Raw genomic sequence first — 24,805 nt, 5'->3', positions numbered from 1 at the left:
CGCTAGAAAAATTGAAATACAGACACTGTGTTTGAATGTATAGAATACACACACACACACACACACGACAGGGGAAAAATGTCATTTCTTTGCTAATACTTTAGTTATACAGATGTCCTCGCCTTGATGTCAGTGCTAAATCCTGACAAAGATAAAAATATAACGATTATATGTAAATTGTATTTACTTTTAATCTTTATTTGTGAGCATCTGCTATCCAAATCACAAAAAATACATCTTAGCAAGTAAGATCTTGTCTATACATAAATTTGACCTTTCTCTGTATGAGGTTGTTTTTAAACAGTATTAAACCTGTTTTATAGACATTTTATTCAATTATCTGAAATGTGCTTAATTCTTAGAAGATTTGAAGCTTGAAACGAGTATGAAATTAAAATTAAAATGTCTAGAATTAGAATCTCATAATGAGAAATATTAGATAACTTTAACTTTATTCAAGATATCTTGCTAAGATATATATATATATATATATATATATATATATATATATATATATATATATATATATATATATATATATATATATATATATATATATATATATATATATTAATTCGTTTTTTAGAGTGTTACTATAGAAATGATTGTTGCATTAATATACGTAAACCTGGGATTTGCAGCTACACTACCTTCAGAGCTGCTGTTAAGAGAAAATTAATCACCACCCCCTGACTGCTACATTAGCTAGAAGTTTAACTGTGTTTCATTTCAGTAGAAAGTGTGTGAACAGACCTTAAAGAGAAAGACAAGCACTTTAAAATTCACAAGTGGAGTAAAAAGTTATTTTAATGTAGTACAAGTATTTAAAAAAAAAAAAAAAAAAAAAACAGTGCAGCATGTTAAACTATACAGGATATAAATACGAACGATTAGCACGTTCACGTCGCGTTAGAATTACAGTAACAGAAATCTCAGTTTGGAGAGCAGACATCGACGTTAACGCTTAACAATCCTGTCGTTAAGGTATCGTTTAGCGTTCTGCGCTTTAGCTTTTTTTTTTTTTTTTTAGCCTGTAGAGTTTGTCTTTAAATCTAATTATAAAGAAATGCTAAAAAAATATATGGTTTAGCTAGCTTAACTGCTAACAATCATATTTTTCAGTGTATCCATTACTCACTTTTCGGTAATTAACGTAATTCTGACGTTACGTGAACGTGCTACAGGCTAACTCACCATCCCTTTCATTTCCTCCATTAATGTAACTGTTAAAAGGGAATGTATATAAATATATAAATATTAGTGGTTAAAAGGAAGCATTAATTACCACTTATACACTAAAGTATAAATTTTCCACATCAAAATCATCAATGCTAGTCTTTTCAAAAGGAGCACTAATAATTTAGATAAATTAAAAAAACACTAGAAAAGTTTCAGTCAAAAATGAATGGATCATATTGTGCTGAATATTTTTTTAAATACATATTTACTGCATGGCTCTGTCTCAAATCACACACTATGCACTATAATCTCACACGTAACTGTCTAGTGCCCGGGTGTGTGACGTTAGCTCACGTCACGTCACATCACATCACTGAGCAGAACAGAACAGAAGAAAACAACTTCCACAGGAACAGGAACCATTTTATGACACAAAATGGCCGCCGTGAAGAGTTTACCTCACGCTCGTTTAGTGTGTCAGCCATTTTGAAAAACTGCATCTACATTCATTTCTTGGTGGTTTTTAGACATTAGCTGAATATTACTGTGTAAAAGCGTTTCCCAAAGTGAAGAGACACAGCGTGTGTGTGTGTGTGTGTGTGTGTTTCCTGCAGTGTGCTTTACAACAAACAACTCCAAATGTTATGCTAGGCTAGTTCATAAAAACAGTATCATAAGAGGTGGTTTTATAAAAAAAAAAAAAAAAATTGGAGCAGGCTGAGGAGGATTTTTTTTAAAAATATAAATACCGTATCTTCCGGATTATAAGTCACACCTTAAATTCTGATTTAACAAAAAAAAAAAAAAACAATATATGTGTCATTTTGTTGTGTAAATATAGAAACTAGCTAACATTAACTAGCTAACATGCCCCAAAGGACTTTGATTTGAAACATAATTATGTAAAAATGCTAATTGTGAAATTATGAAATTTTAATGTTAGCTGCCTCAGCAGCACTTTAGCCAGCTTAGCTAACATTACCTAGAACACTGCGTTTTCCGTGTTTCTGGCTTCTGTTTGGTCCATAACTGGCTACAATGATGCTAATTTATGTATATAATGCTAATTTAAGGGGTTTTATATTAGTGTCAAGCCAACGCTAGTGCTAATTTAGCACACGAAATAGCAAATTACCGTAAATATACAAAACAAATGGGCTTATTACTGTTAAACAAAAGCGGAAATTACAACATGTACATCCTGCCAGAGGTAAAAAACTTGTCTTATAGTCCGGAAAATAGAGTATTCCGTCAGTGCAGTGCTTAATATCATGGTATGTAGTGAACGAGTGTGCGATTTAGCTCTCTTGGTCTTCCCTACGTTCTAAAAACACATCCCTTATCACTTTTTTTTTTTTTTTTTTAATTGTAATTCTTGCACACTAGCCTGGCTATTTCCATCCTACCATTCATAACGCTATTATCCCTGACCGAGATTAAAGTGGAAGTGTTTCAGCGCAGTGAAGGGAAGCTCGAGATTGTCATTTAGGAAGTTTTAGCCCCCTCCCCCTCTGCTCGACAGAAATATAAAAACCTGACTCTGAGTGTGAAGATCACCGTGAGCAGCCTGGAACTCAAATCAGGCTGCGAGGCGCTGGGTTGCCAGATCCTCTGCCTCCTCCTGGTTCTCGCCGAGTTCGCTGAGCGTTTTCAGGAAGCGGGTCCACTCGTCCTGCCGCGGCACGGCGATCTGCTGCAGGAGGAAATTCGGTTCAATAAATATATTAATACATCGACAATAAATTCGAGGGCAGCAGGAAACATCTAGGGTTTAAGCAACCTCAAAATTTTTCATAACACACTAATTACTGCCTTTTATTACAGTGTATGATATTTTTTACAACATTGTATTTTGTCAAAACTGATGATTTTTTTTTTTTTTTCAATTAAACTTTCATTTTACACAGAGTATTTTTTTTTTTGTCTCAGATGGCTCGAATCTAAAACTTATTTTTTTTAAACCATAAAAAAAGCAAACCCTGGTTTGGATGAGCATCGAAATGCTGCTGGTCTGAAACTAAAAACTGATGACATCACAAAAATTTTGCTCTTTTACTGTGAATCTCTCATGACTTTCTAACATGGCTTTATGTTATCCCCTATGTAGTGAGCATATATAGTGAATCGCAAGCCATTTGGAAATTGGCCCTATACAATATAAACTTCTACCTTATATATTGTAAATGTATCAGCTGTGTTAGGCATCATGTGATTACTCATTAAATGTGTGTGTAAAATGACAGGTATGGTTTTATTTTAAATATGAGTTTAAGAGCCAATGTGTGAAATCTAAAATAAGGTTTTGCCTCACCTCTCCTACGTCGTAGATGTGTACACGACCCTCGGAATCACCGACGGCAACCTCTCTGCCGGAATTGGCCCAGCGCACGCGGTTCAGCGCCGGGTTCCCGTCTACTGTCACTGAAGCCGAGGGAACCTGACAAAACACACACACACACACACACACAAAATACAAAACCTTAGATACTTAATAACTGCATGGAGGTGAGTGGTGTGTGTGTGGTGTTTGTGTACATTGTGTCCCCACAAGGCTAGGAATATCTGACAGTTTTGGCCTTGTGGGGACATTCGGCTGCAACTTTTTATTTATTTATTTATTTTTTCAAAAACTAGAAGTGCCAAAAGTTTTTCTTTTGGTTACTGAGGTTAATGTTAGGTGTAGCACAGCATTATTATAGCTGCATTAATAATTATATTAGTGGAAGGTCCTTATAAGTATAGTCAGACAAATGTGTGTGTGTGTGTGTGTTTACTTCAGTCTCGTTGTTGAGATTCCACAAGTCAAGGTGTCCGACTCCATCGACGCAGGCAAACAGCGCGGGGTGAGCAGGAGACCACATGACGTCATACACGTAGTCGGAGTTATCCTCGAACGAGTACAGCGGCTTAGTGTTCTACAAAGACACACGGATGAGAGACGAGGAGACATCCTCTTAAAGCACAGTCAAATAGTCCACATCTATTCGCTGAGAGTGTGTGTGTGTGTGTGTGTGTGTGTGTGTGTGTTACCCTGGTGCTCCACAGCTTGACAGTCCAGTCGAAGGACGATGTCACAAACAGGTGAGAGAAATCGACAGGTCCGGTGGCCGTGTGGCAGTCGAGCCCCGTAACCGGGCCATGATGACCCTCGAACATCTCGCTGATCCCCGCTTTACTACACACACACACACACACACACACACACACACACACACACACACACAATTACATTTTGTAATCCAACATTTTAATCTCCAGGGCTGGATTAAGTCTTTACAGTGTTTCTTAATTCAACACTGCGGCTTTTGCTCTGAGAGCTTTATTCATTAGTAATTACTCAGTTATTACTCAGTTATTACTCAGTAGTTACACTGTAATAACCCTTATTGTGATCATTACATGTATTTAATATGTGCTGTGGTGCAAATTGGCATCGTAGTCCAGTTTATGTCAAAATGCCTATGCGTTACACACACACACACACACACACACACCTGCCGTGTCTGCAGGCGGTATAGACGGTGCCGTCCTCACTGCCCACAACGAAGTTATTAACATCACCCAGAGGAAACGCCATGGATGTTACTGCGACTGGTTTAGACTGCTTAAACACCAGCTCCAGACTGTCCTACATACACACACACACACACACATATACACACACACAATGAAATAACACAATTGTGTTTGTTCCTGGTTTAAGTGGATGAAAATGATCATGAACGTTTCTCAAGGTATCCACAAGTTAAATGCAATACACTCTTATAAACGCACATTCTATCTGTGTGTGTGTGTGTGTGTGTGTGTGTGTGTGTGTGTGTGTGTTACCTGAGGTGTGGAGAGCATGTCCAGGCTCCAGGAGCACATTTTGCCGTCAGTAGAGATGCTGATGAGGTTGTGAGCATTCTGAGTCCCGACTACATTCACACAGTACACCGGGTGCTGCAGGGAGAAGGAGAGGAGGAGTGTGAAGGTTTAATCCCAGTTTTTTTTAAAAAAATAAATAAATAAACCTGCTAGATGATAGTGAGGATGATGATGATGATAATGAAGATGCAAGAGTAAGAATAGAGAAGTGAGTACCGTGTGTGCGGAGGCAGAGAGAGGCGTCCTCTGTACTGGCGTCCGCTTGTTACTGCGATTGTCCCACAGGACGATCTGCCCCGAGTACGTCCCTCCCACGACCAGGTTCGGGTGAAACTGTGCAAACGCTGCTGACATCACCGCCGACTGAGAGAGAGAGAGATTTGGAATAGAAAAGAATAGAATAGCTTATTTTGAATAGAGAGATAAAAGAATACAATAGGACATAATAGAACTAGAATAAAAATATTTTTTAAATAAAATAGATTCGATTTTTAATAGAAGAATAGAATAAAACAGAATAGACTTAGAATGCGGTTAGAAGAGTATTTTTTAATAGAAAAGAATACAATATATTTTTAATGGACGTTTCAAAGAATAGAGTAGAATTAGAATACACTTGATTTGTATGAAAGATAAGATCTTTTGAAGGAAGATAAAGAAAATAGAGCGGAATAGAATTAGAGTACAATTGGAATAAAATAGCTTTCACAGAATTTGGATTTTTTAATAGAACATAGAATTAGCAGCATAAAAGAACAGAATAGAATACAATTTTTATAGAATAGATTTTTAATAGAGGTTTGAAGGAATAGAACCGGATAGAATCCAGAATACCTTTAAAATAAAGTAGTATGAACAGAACAGTTTTTTTTTTTTAAAGAATAGAAAAGGACAAACTAGAATTAGAATAAATGATTTTTGAATAGAACAATCACTTTTTTTTAATAGAAGCTTAAAAGAATATAACAAATACAGTAGAATAAAATAGACTAATATTAGAATACAAGTAGAATAAAAGTAGTTCTTCTTTTAATAGAAGTTAATAGAACAAATGTTATAGAATTAGAAATGATAGAAATACAACTCAAAGGATATAGTTTTAATAGAATCGAATGAAATAGAAGCGATTTTTAAATAGATATTTTAAATAATAAATATAATACGTTTATATCAATAGAATTAAACAGAACAGAATCGAATAGTTTGTCATAGAATCGAATTTTGAATAGAAGTTTGAAAGAATCGAATTGAATTAGAATAGTTTCAGTAGAGGTTTTGTAGAATAGAATAGAATATGGAGGAGTAGTAACAGTAGTGTGATCGCAGTAGAAGTAGTGGAGGTGGTAAGTGATGACGTATCTCACACACACACACACACACACACACCTGACAGTGGAAGACGTACTCCGCTGTTGTTTTTTTGTACTTCATGTTCCACACCAGCGCCACACCATCCGGCTCATGAGGAGCTTCTTCATTACTGCTGTAGGACGCCACTAACAGCTCCGGGTACTGCAGGAGAGACAGAGAGAGAGAGAGAGAGAGAGAGAGAGAGAGAGAGAGAGAGTGTGAGTGAGTGAATGAATGTATGAGGTGTGTGTGTGATCAGTGAACACAGACCTGAGGTGACCAGTCCAGACAGGTGACCACTCTGTGTTTGGACCAGCGCTCGTCTGTAAACTGCCTGTTCAGAGACAGCTTGGTCCCAGCCTGGGTCTCTCTGCAACACACACACACACACACACACACACACACACACTTGCATCGCATTTTGAACTTCTCCCGCAGGTTAAATGTTTCATCCGTGGCTTAAGGACACACAATACACCGCCTATTGTTCACATTTCCTACATTAGCTCTGTGTGTAATTGTGAAAATGTAGTCTACTGTACATCAGTTGCTTTACATCGTCTCATGGCTACGTAAGAAATAAACCACTTGGGCTTGAGCTGTCATAGGAAAATAATCAACAGTGATCCATTTTCCTATAACAGAATGTCTCCAAGTCTTTTATTCCTCTTCTACCTCAGTAATTTGCCGATGATTGTGTAGTTGTTGTGGAACGTCTATGAAACGAGTTCGTTCCTGTTATCACTTACATTATAGCTACTATAAATAGCTGCACTGTAGTATATAGAATAGCTATTTATGGAAACTGCATATTTTTAATACAGTTTCATTATAACATATATCGCTTTACTTTAACTGTTACAATACATTTTGCAATAGTAGACAGATATACATTAAAAACAATGTATAGGGTGTAAAGAAGGAATAATTCGAGGATTGTGCTCATTTTTGCTGCTTCTCTTACACAGATCTGGCAACCCTGTCGAACAGAACAGCAAGTTTCCTCTTGAATGTGTTTCGTAAGCTTGTTCCATGTCCATCAGCAAACGAACACAGGAGCTAGAAATCAAAACTGCCGTCCTGTGCAGCAATCGTGTGATATTTGAGCCAATCGTGAATCAAGACGTCTTTCTAGTTTGAGGCATAGTGCCAGGGTAGACGTTTTATACGACCTGGATGACTGATATACACACGGAGTCCTCACCCCTCTTTGTCCTGGAGGTCTCGTCCGCTGTAGTCGAAGCAGACGTCCACCTGCTCGGACAGAGCGCGCTCCACGATGCGAGAGCTGTGATCGAAAAAGGTCAGGAAGTCATCCGTGTGCAGGATCTGCTGCTTCTCCTCCTCCGTCAGCTCATGAGGTGGCGCTAGAGAGCCGAAACAAGATGAGGATGGGATAAATAAACAATATATACACACACACCCACACATTATATATATATATATATATATATATATATATATATATATATATATATATATATGTATATATACACTTGTGAATCCTTTACCTTCCTCTTCCTCAGCATGAGGTTCGTTTTCCTGCTGAGACTCGAGAGCGGCCGGTGCCACTGCCAGATCCTCTTCCTCGATTTCCTCATCCGCTGTAGAAAAGCACAGAGATCGTTATAATATAAACACAGCAGGCCGGATGACTGCCGTGTGTGTGTGTGTGTGTGTGTGAGACGTACCATCTTTAGGCTGAGTGAGGACGGGTGTCTGAGTCTCTTTAGAGTACGAAACGAGCTCTCGAGGAGGAAAGTCCACCTGAGTCACTTTAGCCATGCCGAGCCTGAGGGGACCTCGTCTGAGAGGGAACACACACACACACACACACACACACACACTTTAAAATATTGTAGATTTCACAAAGTATAAAAGGGCTGTGGGAATCTGGCAATTTACGCGCAACGCTAAAACAGCTACACGGACAGTTACGACACCTTTAGCATCTCTGAACTGTTTGAGGTAGAGAGGAAAATCTGTTTAAAATTTGACAGGTTCCAACTGATCATCATTTCAGTCTTTCCGACATTATGTCAATACTTTATCGCATAACCAGATAACTTATTAACGTCTTTAGCTCTTTTATTCGAACTAATATAATCCATTTAAACGTAGATAAGAAATTCTGTGAATATTTGCTAATACGCTATGACAGATGCCTAACATGGACGTTTAGTCAGCTAAATAAGCTAGCTAGCAGTTAGCTCCTGTGGTAAATTTAGCTAGCTAGCTAGTTAGCTGACTAAACGTCCATGGGGCTGACTGTTAATATTACTACGGATTCGCTTACTGCTTATTCAAATGACAAGATCACTCAACCTTTTAACTTAACACACTACTTAACTTCGCTCGTGAATGATGTTTACTTTGGCAGCTAATTTTTAGTCTAGATTTAGTTTACAAAAACTATAATAATTTAAAACGATTTTGGTCGAAGGAAGCAAAATTCCTGGAATTTCCATGAAACTTTTTATACTCTGCATACATTCTGTAAATCTTGTGCGATGTATGCAAATCAGGTACGCTAATTACAACTAGCTAGTACGTAGCTATAACTAGTTACAACACAGACACGACAAAAAGCAGTACTATTTCTAAGGGATAAAACGTTTTTGCGGAATAATATTCTGCTTGAGGAAGTGTCAGTTCATTACATTACAAGATTTTACGTAGATCTGTAGTGAATTAAGAAGAAAGACATCAAACATGTCTTGGCTGATCAACTATATTTGGGGTAAATGGGGAAAAGTTGTACATATCGTTTCTGGCTGAAGTGATGGTGATCCGTTAAGAATACTACTGTGAAACTGTAACACTTGCTGCAGTGAGACACAGAGACACGTCTCCCTGGTTACGGTGTTGTGTGTTACTGTAACAGATGTGTGTGATGAAGAGTCTGGTGATCGACAGGTGTGTCTCAGGAAAGCAGAGAGCGAGGGACAGAGAATTAGACAGACAAACAGAGATCAGTACCCATGCTGAGAGTCTGAATGCAGCAGGAGAGTAGAGGGGTCAGAATCCCAGTGCAGAGTCCTGTTACACACACACACACACACACAGAACACGCAAGCGCACACACACAGACATAAGCATGCATTCAAAAAGGAAATATGTGTTAGTAGAACAGCTGGCATACAGTGTTTAGTACAAACACACAGACATTATTTTAGTCACACGGTCAATTGCATGCGCATAGATATTACGTGTTATGAATTAGTGTTTACAGGTTAATAAATATTACAGTTATTAGTGTGTATCTCTTTTTCTGAGATGACGCACAATCAACAATCTCAGGTATAAATAGATGCTTTAAAGCAGCCAGAGACAAAACAATGTGATTCAGTAGTGTACAATCAGATTAAAGAAAAGTGCCAAGGAGTGTGACACCTCCTTCACTGAGACTGACGCCTCTTTCACTGAGATTGACAGATACAGAGGCCACACCTCCTTCACTGAGACTGACGCCTCCTTTACTGAGACTGACAGGTACAGAGGCCACACCTCCTTCACTGGGACTGACAGGTACAGAGGCCACGCCTCCTTCACTGGGACTGACAGGTACAGAGGCCACGCCTCCTTCACTGGGACTGACAGGTACAGAGGCCACGCCTTCTTTTACTGGGACTGACATGAATGGAGGTCACACTTTCACTGAGACTGCAACTACAAAGGCCACGCCTCCTTCACTGGAGTTGATAGACACAAACACCACATGTCCTTTACTGGGACTGACATGATCAGAGGCCGCGCCTCTTTCACAGGAGTTTGATGGCCATGCCTCCTTTACTGGGATGGAAACCGAGACCACACCTCCTTTTACTGGGACTGACACAAACAGAGGTCATACCTGTATGTTAATAATGATATGAATATAGTATATTTTATATAAAACATTAGTATCAGTGTTACGGAGTGCAACTGTATATTAATAACAATATGAGTGCAGTATGGAGTGTTACGGAGTTTACCTGTATGTTAATAAGGATATGAGTACAGTATGGAGTGTTATGGAGTTTACCTGTATGTTAATGAGGATATGAGTACAGTATGGAGTGTTATGGAGTTTACCTGTATGTTAATAAGGATATGAGTACAGTATGGAGTGTTACGGAGTGCAACTGTATATTAATAACAATATGAGTGCAGTATGGAGTGTTACGGAGTGTACCTGTATGTTAATAAGGATATGAGTGCAGTATGGAGTGTTACGGAGTGTACCTGTATGTTAATAAGGATATGAGTACAGTATGGAGTGTTCCTGTATGTTAATGAGGATATGAGTACAGTATGGAGTGTTACGGAGTGTTCCTGTATGTTAATGAGGATATGAGTACAGTATGGAGTGTTACGGAGTGCACCTGTATGTTAATAAGGATATGAGTACAGTATGGAGTGTTCCTGTATGTTAATGAGGATATGAGTACAGTATGGAGTGTTACGGAGTGTACCTGTATGTTAGTGAGAATATGAGTACAGTATGGAGTGTTACGGAGTGTACCTGTATGTTAATGAGGATATGAGTACAGTATGGAGTGTTACGGAGTTTACCTGTATGTTAGTGAGAATATGAGTACAGTATGGAGTGTTACGGAGTTTACCTGTATGTTAGTGAGAATATGAGTACAGTATGGAGTGTTACGGAGTGTACCTGTATGTTAATGAGGATATGAGTACAGTATGGAGTGTTACGGAGTTTACCTGTATGTTAATGAGGATATGAGTACAGTATGGAGTGTTACGGAGTTTACCTGTATGTTAGTGAGAATATGAGTACAGTATGGAGTGTTACGGAGTTTACCTGTATGTTAGTGAGAATATGAGTACAGTATGGAGTGTTACGGAGTGTACCTGTATGTTAATGAGGATATGAGTACAGTATGGAGTGTTACGGAGTGTACCTGTATGTTAATGAGGATATGAGTACAGTATGGAGTGTTACGGAGTTTACCTGTATGTTAATGAGGATATGAGTACAGTATGGAGTGTTATGGAGTTTACCTGTATGTTAATAACAATATGAGTGCAGTATGGAGTGTTACGGAGTGTACCTGTATGTTAATGAGGATATGAGTACAGTATGGAGTGTTACGGAGTGTACCTGTATGTTAGTGAGAATATGAGTACAGTATGGAGTGTTACGGAGTGTACCTGTATGTTAATGAGGATATGAGTACAGTATGGAGTGTTATGGAGTGTACCTGTATGTTAATGAGGATATGAGTACAGTATGGAGTGTTACGGAGTTTACCTGTATGTTAATAAGGATATGAGTACAGTATGGAGTGTTATGGAGTTTACCTGTATGTTAATGAGGATATGAGTACAGTATGGAGTGTTACAGAGTGTACCTGTATGTTAATGAGGATATGAGTACAGTATGGAGTGTTACGGAGTGCAACTGTATATTAATAACAATATGAGTGCAGTATGGAGTGTTACGGAGTGTACCTGTATGTTAATGAGGATATGAGTACAGTATGGAGTGTTACGGAGTGTACCTGTATGTTAATAAGGATATGAGTACAGTATGGAGTGTTCCTGTATGTTAATAAGGATATGAGTACAGTATGGAGTGTTCCTGTATGTTAATGAGGATATGAGTACAGTATGGAGTGTTACGGAGTTTACCTGTATGTTAGTGAGAATATGAGTACAGTATGGAGTGTTATGGATTGTACCTGTATGTTAATGAGGATATGAGTACAGTATGGAGTGTTACGGAGTGTACCTGTATGTTAATAACAATATGAGTACAGTATGGAGTGTTACGGAGTTTACCTGTATGTTAATAACAATATGAGTGCAGTATGGAGTGTTATGGAGTGTACCTGTATGTTAATGAGGATATGAGTACAGTATGGAGTGTTACAGAGTGTACCTGTATGTTAATGAGGATATGAGTACAGTATGGAGTGTTACGGAGTGTACCTGTATGTTAATGAGGATATGAGTACAGTATGGAGTGTTACGGAGTGTACCTGTATGTTAATGAGGATATGAGTACAGTATGGAGTGTTACGGAGTGTTCCTGTATGTTAATGAGGATATGAGTACAGTATGGAGTGTTACGGAGTTTACCTGTATGTTAATGAGGATATGAGTACAGTATGGAGTGTTACGGAGTGCAACTGTATATTAATAACAATATGAGTGCAGTATGGAGTGTTATGGAGTGTACCTGTATGTTAATGAGGATATGAGTACAGTATGGAGTGTTACGGAGTGTACCTGTATGTTAATGAGGATATGAGTACAGTATGGAGTGTTACGGAGTGTACCTGTATGTTAGTGAGAATATGAGTACAGTATGGAGTGTTACGGAGTGTACCTGTATGTTAATGAGGATATGAGTGCAGTATGGAGTGTTATGGAGTTTACCTGTATGTTAATGAGGATATGAGTACAGTATGGAGTGTTACGGAGTGCAACTGTATATTAATAACAATATGAGTGCAGTATGGAGTGTTATGGAGTGTACCTGTATGTTAATGAGGATATGAGTACAGTATGGAGTGTTACGGAGTGTACCTGTATGTTAATGAGGATATGAGTACAGTATGGAGTGTTACGGAGTGTACCGGTATGTTAATGAGGATATGAGTACAGTATGGAGTGTTCCTGTATGTTAATGAGGATATGAGTACAGTATGGAGTGTTATGGAGTGTACCTGTACGTTAATGAGGATATGAGTACAGTATGGAGTGTTACGGAGTGCAACTGTATATTAATAACAATATGAGTGCAGTATGGAGTGTTATGGAGTTTACCTGTATGTTAATGAGGATATGAGTACAGTATGGAGTGTTACGGAGTGTACCTGTATGTTAATGAGGATATGAGTACAGTATGGAGTGTTATGGAGTGTACCTGTATGTTAATGAGGATATGAGTGCAGTATGGAGTGTTATGGATTGTACCTGTATGTTAATGAGGATATGAGTACAGTATGGAGTGTTCCTGTATGTTAATGAGGATATGAGTACAGTATGGAGTGTTATGGAGTGTACCTGTACGTTAATGAGGATATGAGTACAGTATGGAGTGTTATGGAGTGTACCTGTATGTTAATGAGGATATGAGTGCAGTATGGAGTGTTATGGATTGTACCTGTATGTTAATGAGGATATGAGTACAGTATGGAGTTTACCTGTACGTTAATGAGGATATGAGTACAGTATGGAGTGTTACGGAGTTTACCTGTATGTTAGTGAGAATATGAGTACAGTATGGAGTGTTACGGAGTGTACCTGTATGTTAATGAGGATATGAGTACAGTATGGAGTGTTACGGAGTTTACCTGTATGTTAATGAGGATATGAGTACAGTATGGAGTGTTACGGAGTGTACCTGTATGTTAATGAGGATATGAGTACAGTATGGAGTGTTACGGAGTTTACCTGTATGTTAATGAGGATATGAGTACAGTATGGAGTGTTACGGAGTGTACCTGGCTCCGGTGGCGCCGTCTGCCGAGTCCTGGCTGCCGGTTTCGCTCGGTGTGCCCACTGATTTGGCAGAGGGAGACATGGGAGGGGGGACTAAATAATGAAACAGACACGTATCCTCTGTTACTATTCGCAGAGGCTGAACTACTCACACACACACACAAAGCACACACACAAAGCACAGGGATTTGGAGTGCAAAAAAAGAAACACAAAACCAGACATTCATAAAAACAACAAAGGAGGCACAGGAGGGAAACAATATGGCAAGGTCCAGGATGTGAATGAAAGACAAGGAATAGGGGGAAAGACAAAAAGAAGCACTGGTTAAAAGTCATGCAGGATTAACGTGAGGTTAACATGAGCTCATTCCACACACAAGTCAACAGCACTCAAACACAGAGAGTAGCAGTGATGGGACTACATGCTAACAACACATATTTAGACTGTATGTATAAACTTTTATGGCATCACAACTAAACCGAGTCTCTCATACTACTACTACTACTACTACTACTAATAATAATAATAATACTAATAATATAAGACAAGCTTTCATGGAGGTGTCCATGGTTTTTCCCACTTCGTTTTTAAACCCAAATAGCCGAGCTTACTCTCTGTACGCTTCTGTTGTTATATTGGTAAAATATTCATTTTTCAAGCTTGCACATAAAAATATATCAGTGTATAATATGGTAATATAGTATTATGTCAAACCCAATCCAAGACCAACGTTTAGCTGTAAGCTTTTACAGTGAGATCCCAGAGCCTCAGGTCATGACACTACATTTCCCAGAATGCTCAAGTGGAGTCGTACCCATAGCAGGATCGGTGATGCCCATGCTCTGCAGCAGAGCCTCCGCCTCCCTCCTCTTCCTCTCCAGATCAGAGTCATCGTGTGGCAGAGAGGCGCCTTCCCCACGTCCTTCAGTCTACAGCAAGAACAAGAGGGTCATTGTCAGTGTACATCACTCACACACACACACACACACACACTCACACACACACACATGTAAAGAGCATCTCACTTCTTTTTTCTTGCGTTCCTCCTCTTTTCTCTTCTTCTCCTCCCTGATCTGAGCGAGGCGCTGTTTCTTCCTCTCCAGCTCTGCCTTCAGCTCGCTTTTGTCCGACATTATGTCCAGACTAAGAACACACACACACACACACAGACACAGCTCAGTGTTTCAGTCACAACAAGCAGTCTTGTGGCTATGTATCATATATATACATATGCAGTATGGATCACATGGCAGAGCAGACAGAGGACTTCTGATTTATCTCAATTATTTCTGGCATGAATCCTGCAGTTTTGCCTGGGGAAAAACACTGATGTGGTAGCATTTTTGCGCTGCTGTTTCTATTTAACTATTAACTTTAAAATAGCTTTTCACTCCTCTTTCCATAAACTTGCATAGGCTTCTAAGTGAATTCCGCCCCTCCCAATATGGCGGACGTTTTGACGTATCCCAACAGCTAGCAACAACAGTATCTACTGTTTTCCTTCTGAAAAAAGATGTATATCGCATAAGGGGGGAAAAAGTTTACCACCCAAAAACAAGACTCTATTACAAACATAACTCATCCCTAAAACCTTTATAGTGGGCTTTGAAAATCAGGAAGTGGAATTAAAAAATATATATCAACGGAACAATTTACTTCCGGGATACTTGCGTCGTGACGTAATCACGTCAGCGTTGCTGGGTTGCACACAGCCGGTCCGCGCCCTGGCGATGACGTAAACCGGCTGACACAATGGACACTGGGACGTGGCAACGTACAAATACAGTCTAACAAAAATGATTATATTTTCAGGAAATATAACAATGTGAACCAATTTTAAGGTTGATAATAAAAAAATCTAGTTTTATCTTTAATTGTATTTTCCAGCCTAGTAACGTTGTCCAGATTATTCATCACAGTAACATACATTAATGCTAATAAAATGCATATACTCTTTGCTAAATCCAGCCATTTCCTTTGAATGCAGCAAAAAATATGAATAAAACAGACAACACAAATTATTTCAGGTATAACAAGCCTAGTAATATGATCTTTAAAGGATTATGTCAACAGCAGGAAGCCTTTACATCCATCTTTTCCACATCATCTGAGATTAAAACTCCATTTCCTGCATCTCTGTAATGTGCAGTGTTGCTATAGCAACGGTTCGACTTACTCGAGAAGAGTCGTTATAATGGCGTATAAATAAAGTCCCGGTTTTGGAGGGTTGTTCTTCAGGGATTATAACTTATTTATCCTCTTTCTCTGCTTTGGAACAGGATACTGGACTGCTATGGCGGCCGGGAGGATTTTTCAGCACCGAGTAATATCGCATATCAGACATTAGAGGTCGCTGTTTGACGTTTTTCCTCACGTTAGCATCATGGCTAACGTTTTCTTTTTAACATGTACGCTACTATGGTATTAAAATTGCGCCCAAAGTATTGGAACGTAAGTTTTCAAGAACTGAACAAAAATATACAGTGAAAAAGAAGGGGAAAAAAGCAGTCTGAAGCTGAAAAGTATGGTTTATGAATTTCATTTTTACGCTTTGAAAGTTTTCGGTTACGCTCGTTTACCTTTACATGTGGGCGGGGCTTAACAGTGATTTCCTCTCATTGGCTAGTGAGATTTGGATTGACAGCTTCCTGCCCTGGAACTAGGGACTGCAATGGCGTGAATTCTGGAGTGGAAATTACTTACGTACTTAGTCAGTATATTAGTTCGTAATTAATTGAGGTTTGGGTAGTCGCGTATACGAGTGTTTTTTCAAGATGAGCTCTCAGGAGCGGTGGCATCATCATCATCTTCCTCCTCAGTTACTCAATCTGTCAATCCAAATCTCATTAACCAATGAGAATAGATCGCTGTTATAAGCCCGCCTACATGAGAGGATTGTGCCAGGATGGTTAACATAAACTCGCATAAACGAAAACTTTGAAAGCGCATTCATAAACAATAATTAGCGAAAAGCAGGCTTTTTATTTGAAGTTAAATTTTTGCCGCCGAGTTTTTGACACTGTTTGTCTTCTTTCTTGTATATTTTGTTCGTTTCTTGAAAGGTTACATTCAATACTTTTGGCACACATTTAATTCCTTACACTACATGCCATACAAAAGTATGTAGAAACCTGACTATTACACTTATATGTGTTTTTTTCCTCAAACTCTTGCCACAGAATTGGAAGCACACAACTGTACGCTGTAGCGTTACAGTTTAACTTCACTGGAACTAACCAGCTCGATCCAGCGCGACAATGCTCCTGTGCACAAATCCAGCTCCATGACCATGAAGACGTTTGTTTCTCAATTCTAAGAATGCAAAAAAAAACAACAGACTTGCATTCTTGTGAAGAACGATCTCAGAAGGACGGGGCGGAGTAAGGTCCAACACAGACCCCTGAGCTCAGGGATTTCAAGAGCAACCGGGGGAAATAAATCCACTTTTCAACAATCTCATATATATATATATATATATCTCGATGTAAATCATATATCAAAATCATTCTTTTCAGATTCATTCATAATTTAGATTATTGTCGTTAAAAAGACAGTTACGGTTCAGGCTTCAGGCTTCAGGCTTCCGTCATCCGCCATTGTTTTGCCGCAATGACTTCTGGGAGTTCAAGCGTTTTCAGTACGCTCAAGTCTGCATCCGATGCATCCTCGATATCAAGAACACATCGCAGTAATTTCATGCGTCCTCGCTACTTGTGTTCTTGAGTACCGGATTTGAACTTCGGCGATGGATTATGATGTAGAACGAGTACACAAGGACGCAAGATCCTGCACAGAGCCCTAATCGCCGCTAATCCCCACAGCCACGCTCCAAAATCTAGTGGAAAGCCTTCCCAGAAGAATGGAGCTTATTATAACAGCAAATAAAAGAGAAGATGAAGAGGCGCCAACCGTTTATGCAGTTTGGGCCGTACGTTTACATACGCCTTGCAGAATCTGCAAAATGTTAATAATTTAAAAAGAAATAAGAGGAATTTTTATTTAGTTCCTCCCTGAATAAGCTATTTCACATAGCAGATGTTTACATATAGTCCACAAGACACGATAATAACTGAATTTACCCAAATGAACCAGTTCAAAATTGAAACATACGCTCGATTCTTAATACTGTGTGTGTTACCTGGAGGATCAGCGACTGTTTTTATGTTTTGTGATAGTTGTTCATGAGTCTCTTGTTTGTCCTGAGCATTTAAACTGCTCACTGTTCTTCAGAAAAATCCTCCAGGTCCTTCAGCACATTCTTTGGTTTTCCAGCATCTTCTGTGTATTCGACTCCTTTCCACCAGCAGCGATATGATGCTGAGATCCAGCTTTTCACACTGAGGACAACTGAGAGACTCGAACACAACTATTACAAAAGGTGCAAACATTCACTGATGCTCAAGAAGGCAACGCGATACATTTAAGAGTCAGGGGGGTGTAAACTTTTGAACAGGATGATCGGTGTTGATTGTTATTTTGTTTAAAGATCTTATTTTTTTTCTTTTACTACTGCCCTTCAGAAGCTACTTGAGATATTAAACATAAGATGTTTCCGAGTAGACAAAATAATAATTTACGCTGCTCATCCTGTTCAAAAGTTTACACCCCCCTGGCTCTTAATGAAGTGTGTTGGCTTCTTGAGCATCAGTGAATTAATGCCTATTTAAGTGCTTAGTCTTTATGTGAAGAAAAAATTTGAACCTTTAGGTCAAAGGTCAACTTTTATTTTCTAGATAAATCTGACAGCACATGAATGTAGCATTAATGTCGTGATCTAAGATGAAAATGCGTGTTAAGCCTGATTAATATTGAACTGAGATCATCGTGATGTGTGTGTGTGTGTGTGTGTGTGTGTGTGTGAGGACTTTCAGTGGCAGTTCTTTTTTTTTATCTTTAATGAATGAGTTTTCAGAGTTTCAGAAATATTTCAGCGTCTGAACATCTGTGTGTGCGTGTGTGTGTGTGTGTGTGTTTGAGAGAGAGAGTTGTCACTGTGACCTATAATACACTGTATAACGCTATGAGGATGAGATCAAATGGCCGTTGATGTTACCATGGCAACCTGTGTATGACTTCAAATCAGGTTAAGTATGCAGGTGTGTGTGTGTGTGTGTGCATGCAGCTGCTGAAGTTGGCTTTTTGTTAACCACACAGAGGCCAAAATACAACAAAAAGTAGTTGTACACGCACACCTGCATACTCTCTCACTTTCATGTACATATATACAGATATGAGTAAAGATAAAAACAAGTTTATACACACACACACACACACACATATATATATATATATATATATATATATATATATATATATATATATATATATATATACATATAGTATATATAGTGTGGGATTTTTTATGTTTTCTAAGTAAGTCTATTTCTGTATATTGTAATACATGAATAAATTAGTAATACAGTAGATTGTATATTATTAATATATTTGGGTTTTTGAGGTTGGAGTATATTCTCATTATCAGAGCTGGAAATATCAGCTGATATATCACACATTTTCTAGAGATATTTATCACTCCATTAGTCACTCTATAGTCTGTGCAGACCTGTCAGGACTCGATCAGTCATGATTGAATTCAGTTTTTAATTTGTACAGCTCTTTTGACAACAGACGAGTCACAACGCACCTTGACAGAAATCCAGATGTAGATTTAAATCCCTAATGAACAATGCACAGACGACAGAGACGACAGAGACGACCCAGATGACCCAGACGACAGAGACGACCGAGACGACAGAGATGACCCAGACGACAGAGACGACAGAGACGACAGAGACGACAGAGACGACTGAGACGACCCAGACGACAGAGACGACAGAGACGACAGAAACGACAGAAACGACCCAGACGGCAGAGACGACTGAGACGACAGAAACGACAGAAACGACCCAGACGGCAGAGCCGACTGAGACGACAGAGATGACAGAGGCGAGTTAAAAAACTCTTGGGAAGAAATTAAGAGATCATGAGAGACTCAAACGGTTATTAAAGGTGATTAGTTATTAATTTTGCTACATATTTATTTGGCATCTTTTTTTTTTTTTTTTTTTTTTACTATTTTTCACTGTATGTCTTGTTCAAGTCCTAGTTCTCTTACTCTGTTGTATGTTGCTTTGGCGATACAAAATATTTTGTCATACCAATAAAGCACACATTGAATTGAAAATTGACTCAAAAGGTCTCTGCGATCCTCTTCTGACTGACACCGGATAGCGGGATTATAAATCCTTATCGTATCCAGGTGTAGAAGAGGAAGTGTGTATGGCATGAGCGTCGTTCTTATGATTCTCAAGCGATGAATCGAGGAGGAAAAGCGGTGAGAGATAAAATAGTTTTCCACTCTGCACCAACCTCCGTATATTCAGGTTCTGGAAATGTTCTCAGTTTGAACTCTACGTTCTCAGACCTTTATCTAAAACATAGCTATTGTGTGTCTGTCCATCACATTACTATTAAATATCATACACACAGCGCAGTTGTGTAGGATCTGTATCTCTGAGCTGAATGCAGAGAGAGAGAGAGAGAGAGAGAGAGAGAGTGAGAGAGAGAGTGTCATGGCTTCCACGGTTGATTGAATAGAAAAATGTGACAGATGTGTTGTTTTTCTCCACATCTGGGCTACAGCAGCCATCTATATCCTCTCTCTATACACATCTTAATCAGCAGAACATTCCTCAAATATGCATCCACTCTGCTGTCACTTTATCATCAATTAAGATAAGCATATGCTCTTTAAAGTAAAGAAATTTAATTAAGAGATTTAATGAACATGCAGGAATGAGCAAACATGCTAAAGATTGCAATTAACCTTTAGAATTAAACGTGATCTTTAACCCTGTCCAAGATTTATTTTGTTCCGAAATTCTGACTTTAGGAGAATTTCAAACTTCTTTCAGCAAAATATTATTCTATTTTCACTTTGGTTAACAGTTTTCTGCGTTACCCACAATGCAGTTCGACGACCAGCTGATAGCGGTGCACGAGATTTAACCTCTCGCTTCATCTCTGATTAAAAGAGTGCGATGCAGCAGCGCTTTAGTCCTTTAGTCTGTCCAGCTCTGTCACATCATCATCTGCTCAAACAAGCTTCAACGTTCACGCTAATGCCATTGCGCTTGTTATCTCGTTGAACAAAACAGGAAGTAGGCAGGGCCGTCGATGTTGAGTGACGTTTAATACACAGCCAATTTTTTTTGTCTGGATACATTTTCGATACAATTTTCCTTTCCTGCTGTTCATCAACAAACAAACAAACAAACAAAAAAGTGGGCGGGGACATAAATGTCGAGCGACTTTAATAAGTAGCCAATGGGCAGCCAGTTATTGTCTGGATACAAAGAAAACAGGAAGTAGGTGGGGCCGTCGATGTTGAATGACATTTAATAGGCAGCCAGTTTTTTTGTCTGGATACATTATGGATTTTCCTTTCCTGCTCTTCATCAACAAACAAACAAACAAAAAACTGGGCGGGGACATAAATGTTGAGCGACGTATAATAGGTAGCCAGTTTTTGTCTGGATACACTTCTTTGAGACATTCTTGTTTTCTCCATTTCAGATCTTCATCAATAAATGAATACATTACAAACAAACAAACAAACAAACACACAAACAAAACAGGAAGCAGGCAGGGCCGTCGATGTTGACTAACATTTAAGAGGCAGCCAGTTTTTTTGTCTAGATACATTTTTGTTACATTATCAATTTTCCTTTCCTCCTGTTCATAAAAAAAAATAAATAAATAAATAAACAAAACCGGAAGTAGGCGGGACTGTCACTGTTGTCCTTTAATCCCAAATGGAGGCTAGTTGATAGGCCAAGACATCTGGGAGTATGAGGCTAATGTCACCTGAAAAGTGGATTAAATCCTCCAGTTTAACTGCATTACACACTCGCGTTAGATACCTTTTAGATCTTTAATACGATTTTATTCTGCTACTTCGTTGAGATTTGCCTCACTTGATAAACCCGGAAGTGGGCGGGGCCATCAATGTTGAGTGACGTTTAATAGGCATACAATTTTTGTGTCTGGCTACATTTTTCTGGATACAGTATCGGTTTTGTATTCATCAGTAAATACAAAAAAAATGCATAAATAAACAAAGTACATAAAACCGGAAGTCGTCCGTGTTGACTGAATACGCAGTGCGCATGCGCAGTGCCTAATAGAATAGATTTTTGCGTCTGGATCCAATTTTTGGCTACATCATCGGTTTTGTACTCATCAGTAAATACAAAAAAAAAATGCATAAATAAACAAAGTAAATAAAACCGGAAGTCGTCCGTGTTGACGGACGTTGTGTATGCAGTGCGCATGCGCGAAGCTACCGCGCATGCGCAGTGCCTCATGGAGCAGGGACGCAGCTCGGGCTGTGACAGTGGGGTTTATTTGAGAGTGCATGAACCTGTGGCTATAACGGATGTGTGCAGCGTGAAAGCGATGCGTTATAACCGAGACATAGCCGCTTCATAGCGCACTGCGGAAGGGAGAGACGAGGGAAAGAGATGTGAGCCGTCGTCATTCGGAATAGCGACGCAGGAGATGTCGGAGGTTGGATTTGTTTGGGATTGACTGTTTTTTTTTGTTTTATCTCCACTTCTGGGCTTAATGAGTGTCCAAAGTGAGAGAAGCCTCTCTGGAAGTTTGGACGCAGCGCCATCTTTGGTCCCAGTTCTCCATCTGCGACCTGGGGCCTGGCTTTAAACACAAACATCTCCACCACCGGGATCCGTCACACAGGTAATCTCAGTGTATTCGTCATATTTAAAGTTCATTTTCCCTCGAAAGTCTCCTTAATTCTTGCACTGGGTTTGGGGAAATCTTTATTTTAACATTGTTGACCCTAAAGGCCGCGGACTGTGTGCTCCAAGTCTCCCAGCTAGCGCACGCGCTAACGCTTTCCATCTTCATGACTGTCGCGAGCCTTTTAGCTTCAAACGTGAGTTCCGGTTTCAGAAGTTTTTTCCCATAAATATATATATATTTATTGTTAATTACTGACAACAAAATATGTTCTATATCGCAGTGTGTGTCTGTTTAGCCTAGCCTGGTGTCAGTAATGCCCTTAACAACATAATTAACACATAATTAGCATCCGAGCTAGTTAAGACAGTGTGACGTAATTTGAACGGAAATTTCAACGGAAATGAACGCGTTGGTGTGGAGAGTTTTTCAAAACATTACAAAATTCCTACAAAAATATAGCCAAGGTTTAAACAGGGAGGTTAATCTGTACCTGCTTTGAGCTTCGAGGCTTTTTAAAGTCCATAACAAATCAAAATCAGGCTTTGACAGCGTGTTAGCAGTTCATTAGGGTTATGGATCCTAGCATGATAGCTAAAAAATAAATAAATAAAACATAACATAAAATATAACACAGTAAAGAAAAGCTTTGGATCTATTCCAGTTTGGAAAATGGTCATTTCTTTTTTTCCTTTTTTTCTGATGACTCATCCTGTACTAGTCTTCCATTCGTCCAATCAAATGCACTCCAGAGCATAGAAGTCCCGCCCTCTGGGGTGGAGCTTGCGCTCAGTGAGCAGGTCCTCAGCAGCAAACGTGGATTATTGGTATGTTTTTCAGTTGTGCGTCGTATTTTTCTTTTAAAATGTCTATTTATTTATGTATTTTTTGAGTTTTTGTACAAGTTGTCGGTCTTACCGGGCGTTTTAACCAACACCCCGTTTCAGTGCTACAATGTCACAATTTCAGACTCATCCCATCTTTATACACCGTCATGGCTTCTCTGTTATTTATCCGCCATCCTTCTCATAAATGGACAGCCGAGACGCGTAACCATTCAACGTGTCTCCAGTGACTACTCGCGCCTGTGATCGGCTTTCCTACGTCGTTTCTGCGACGTTCACACTGCATTAGTTTTCAGGCGGAGATCCTATCTTGCAAATCCTATCTCAGTGTTTTTGAACATTTCGAACGCAAAGCCTGCTAACAAAGCAGGAGACAAGACGACGAAAGAAGCTGCTTTCTCGTCTTGTTGTCTGCTAGCATCGCCTTTATCCGTTCACGTAGCGGTGGACGAGTCTAGTGTTCAGCCTCGCAGCCGTTACGTGTTTTCCGGCTGAGCTGCAGTGACACTTTTGTGTTCACGCTACAAATGTTATTGTTTTATATATACATGTCTTGGATCACAACGCGTCTTCGAGACACGCTCCGATCCCCCAGGACGCAGGAGACAGGGTCTCCCCATCATGTCGACTCCCCACAGGGTCCATCATCGTCAGCATTGTGATATGGTTGCGCAAAAAATTTCTGCCATGACTCCAGAAAATCCTCATTAAAGTCGACAGGCGTGGGTGAGGAAATCGTCCACGGTTGAAAAAAAAAAAAAAATCTCGTTAACCTTTTTGCCGTACGTATTTAGCTAACCTACTGTGATCTATCTTACGAACCGAAGCTACCGGATTGAATCTCGAACGCTATTCCCCGTTAAATCAACACGCTGTCACTCCGTCTTACGTCAAATGACGGAATCGTATCGCAGCTCCGAAGCCATTCCGGCTCACGCTAATCAGGTTACGCATATTATCCATTTTAAAGAGAGTCGCGTCACGTTTGTAGCCGCAGTCGAGAATAGCGATCCAGGCGGATCCAAAGCATGCGGGATCTGTAGAGCTGATACGGAAGACAAACTAGTGCCAAGGATTACTCACTCCAGTGACGCATTCACCCAGAAAGCAGAAACCTGCAGGTCAGGACAAGACGCTTACGCACGTTTTAATTTTTTTTTGGTCCTGAACCACGTAATAACACACCTGCTCAGGATTGTGTTCTCGCCTGTCGGACTCGGCTCCCGGATCAAACCATAGTCAAGTCATTCTACTTTTAACACTGAGCGTGAAAACAGTGAGAAATCGGACATTTTTCTAGAAAGAGTGCAGGGTGACGCAATTTAAAAAGAATCTTGTGTTTCTCCATTTT

At 39.4% G+C, this 24,805-nt stretch overlaps 2 protein-coding genes across 10 annotated transcripts in view; one reads left to right on the top strand and one right to left on the bottom strand.

Annotated features, from left to right (window-relative positions):
- Positions 1-835: 835 nt before the first annotated feature.
- On the bottom strand, positions 836-16,329 carry dync1i2b (dynein, cytoplasmic 1, intermediate chain 2b). 6 transcript variants are annotated; one of them, XM_034312303.2, is made up of 17 exons: positions 16,026-16,329; positions 14,875-14,992; positions 14,664-14,778; positions 13,851-13,992; positions 9,376-9,435; positions 8,088-8,203; positions 7,908-8,000; positions 7,601-7,763; positions 6,667-6,766; positions 6,433-6,558; positions 5,263-5,409; positions 5,008-5,121; positions 4,674-4,807; positions 4,210-4,354; positions 3,954-4,094; positions 3,491-3,616; positions 836-2,872 (listed from the first exon to the last, which is right to left on the bottom strand). In XM_034312303.2, exons 2-17 carry the CDS (start codon positions 14,980-14,982, stop codon positions 2,759-2,761), a joined length of 1,944 nt encoding a protein of 647 aa, XP_034168194.1. In that variant the 5' UTR covers positions 14,983-14,992; positions 16,026-16,329; the 3' UTR covers positions 836-2,758. The 6 variants fall into 6 exon arrangements, with proteins under 6 accessions (XP_034168194.1, XP_034168198.1, XP_034168206.1 ...); XM_034312307.2 differs by having other exon boundaries at positions 13,851-13,908; positions 16,026-16,327; XM_034312315.2 differs by having other exon boundaries at positions 13,851-13,941; positions 16,026-16,326.
- Positions 16,330-22,192: 5,863 nt separating this feature from the next.
- tlk1b (tousled-like kinase 1b) overlaps positions 22,193-24,805 on the top strand; it is a 21,128-nt gene continuing 18,515 nt past the window's right edge. For 2 of the 4 annotated variants that reach the window (XM_053228574.1, XM_053228568.1), the window contains exon 1: positions 22,193-22,606. The gene's annotated coding sequence lies outside the window, so the exon portion shown is untranslated. The remainder of the gene's footprint in view (positions 22,607-24,805) is intronic. The other 2 variants (XM_053228581.1, XM_053228579.1) reach the window with 1 other exon arrangement.

Source organism: Pangasianodon hypophthalmus, chromosome 2 (genome assembly GCF_027358585.1).
Source record: "Pangasianodon hypophthalmus isolate fPanHyp1 chromosome 2, fPanHyp1.pri, whole genome shotgun sequence".
Classification (NCBI taxonomy): domain Eukaryota; kingdom Metazoa; phylum Chordata; class Actinopteri; order Siluriformes; family Pangasiidae; genus Pangasianodon; species Pangasianodon hypophthalmus.
Note: the sequence above shows the minus strand (reverse complement) of the source record. Positions and strands in the feature narration are given on the sequence as shown.

Excerpts from the sequence above, each read along its gene's own strand:
- dync1i2b (XM_034312303.2), bottom strand. The coding sequence starts at position 14,982 with ATGTCGGACAAAAGCGAGCTGAAGGCAGAGCTGGAGAGGAAGAAACAG. Across the intron at positions 7,764-7,907 it reads TCATGCTGAGGAAGAGGAAG|CGCCACCTCATGAGCTGACG; the intron begins GTAAAGGATTCA and ends TCGGCTCTCTAG. Across the intron at positions 5,410-6,432 it reads AGTACGTCTTCCACTGTCAG|TCGGCGGTGATGTCAGCAGC; the intron begins GTGTGTGTGTGT and ends TCTCTCTCTCAG.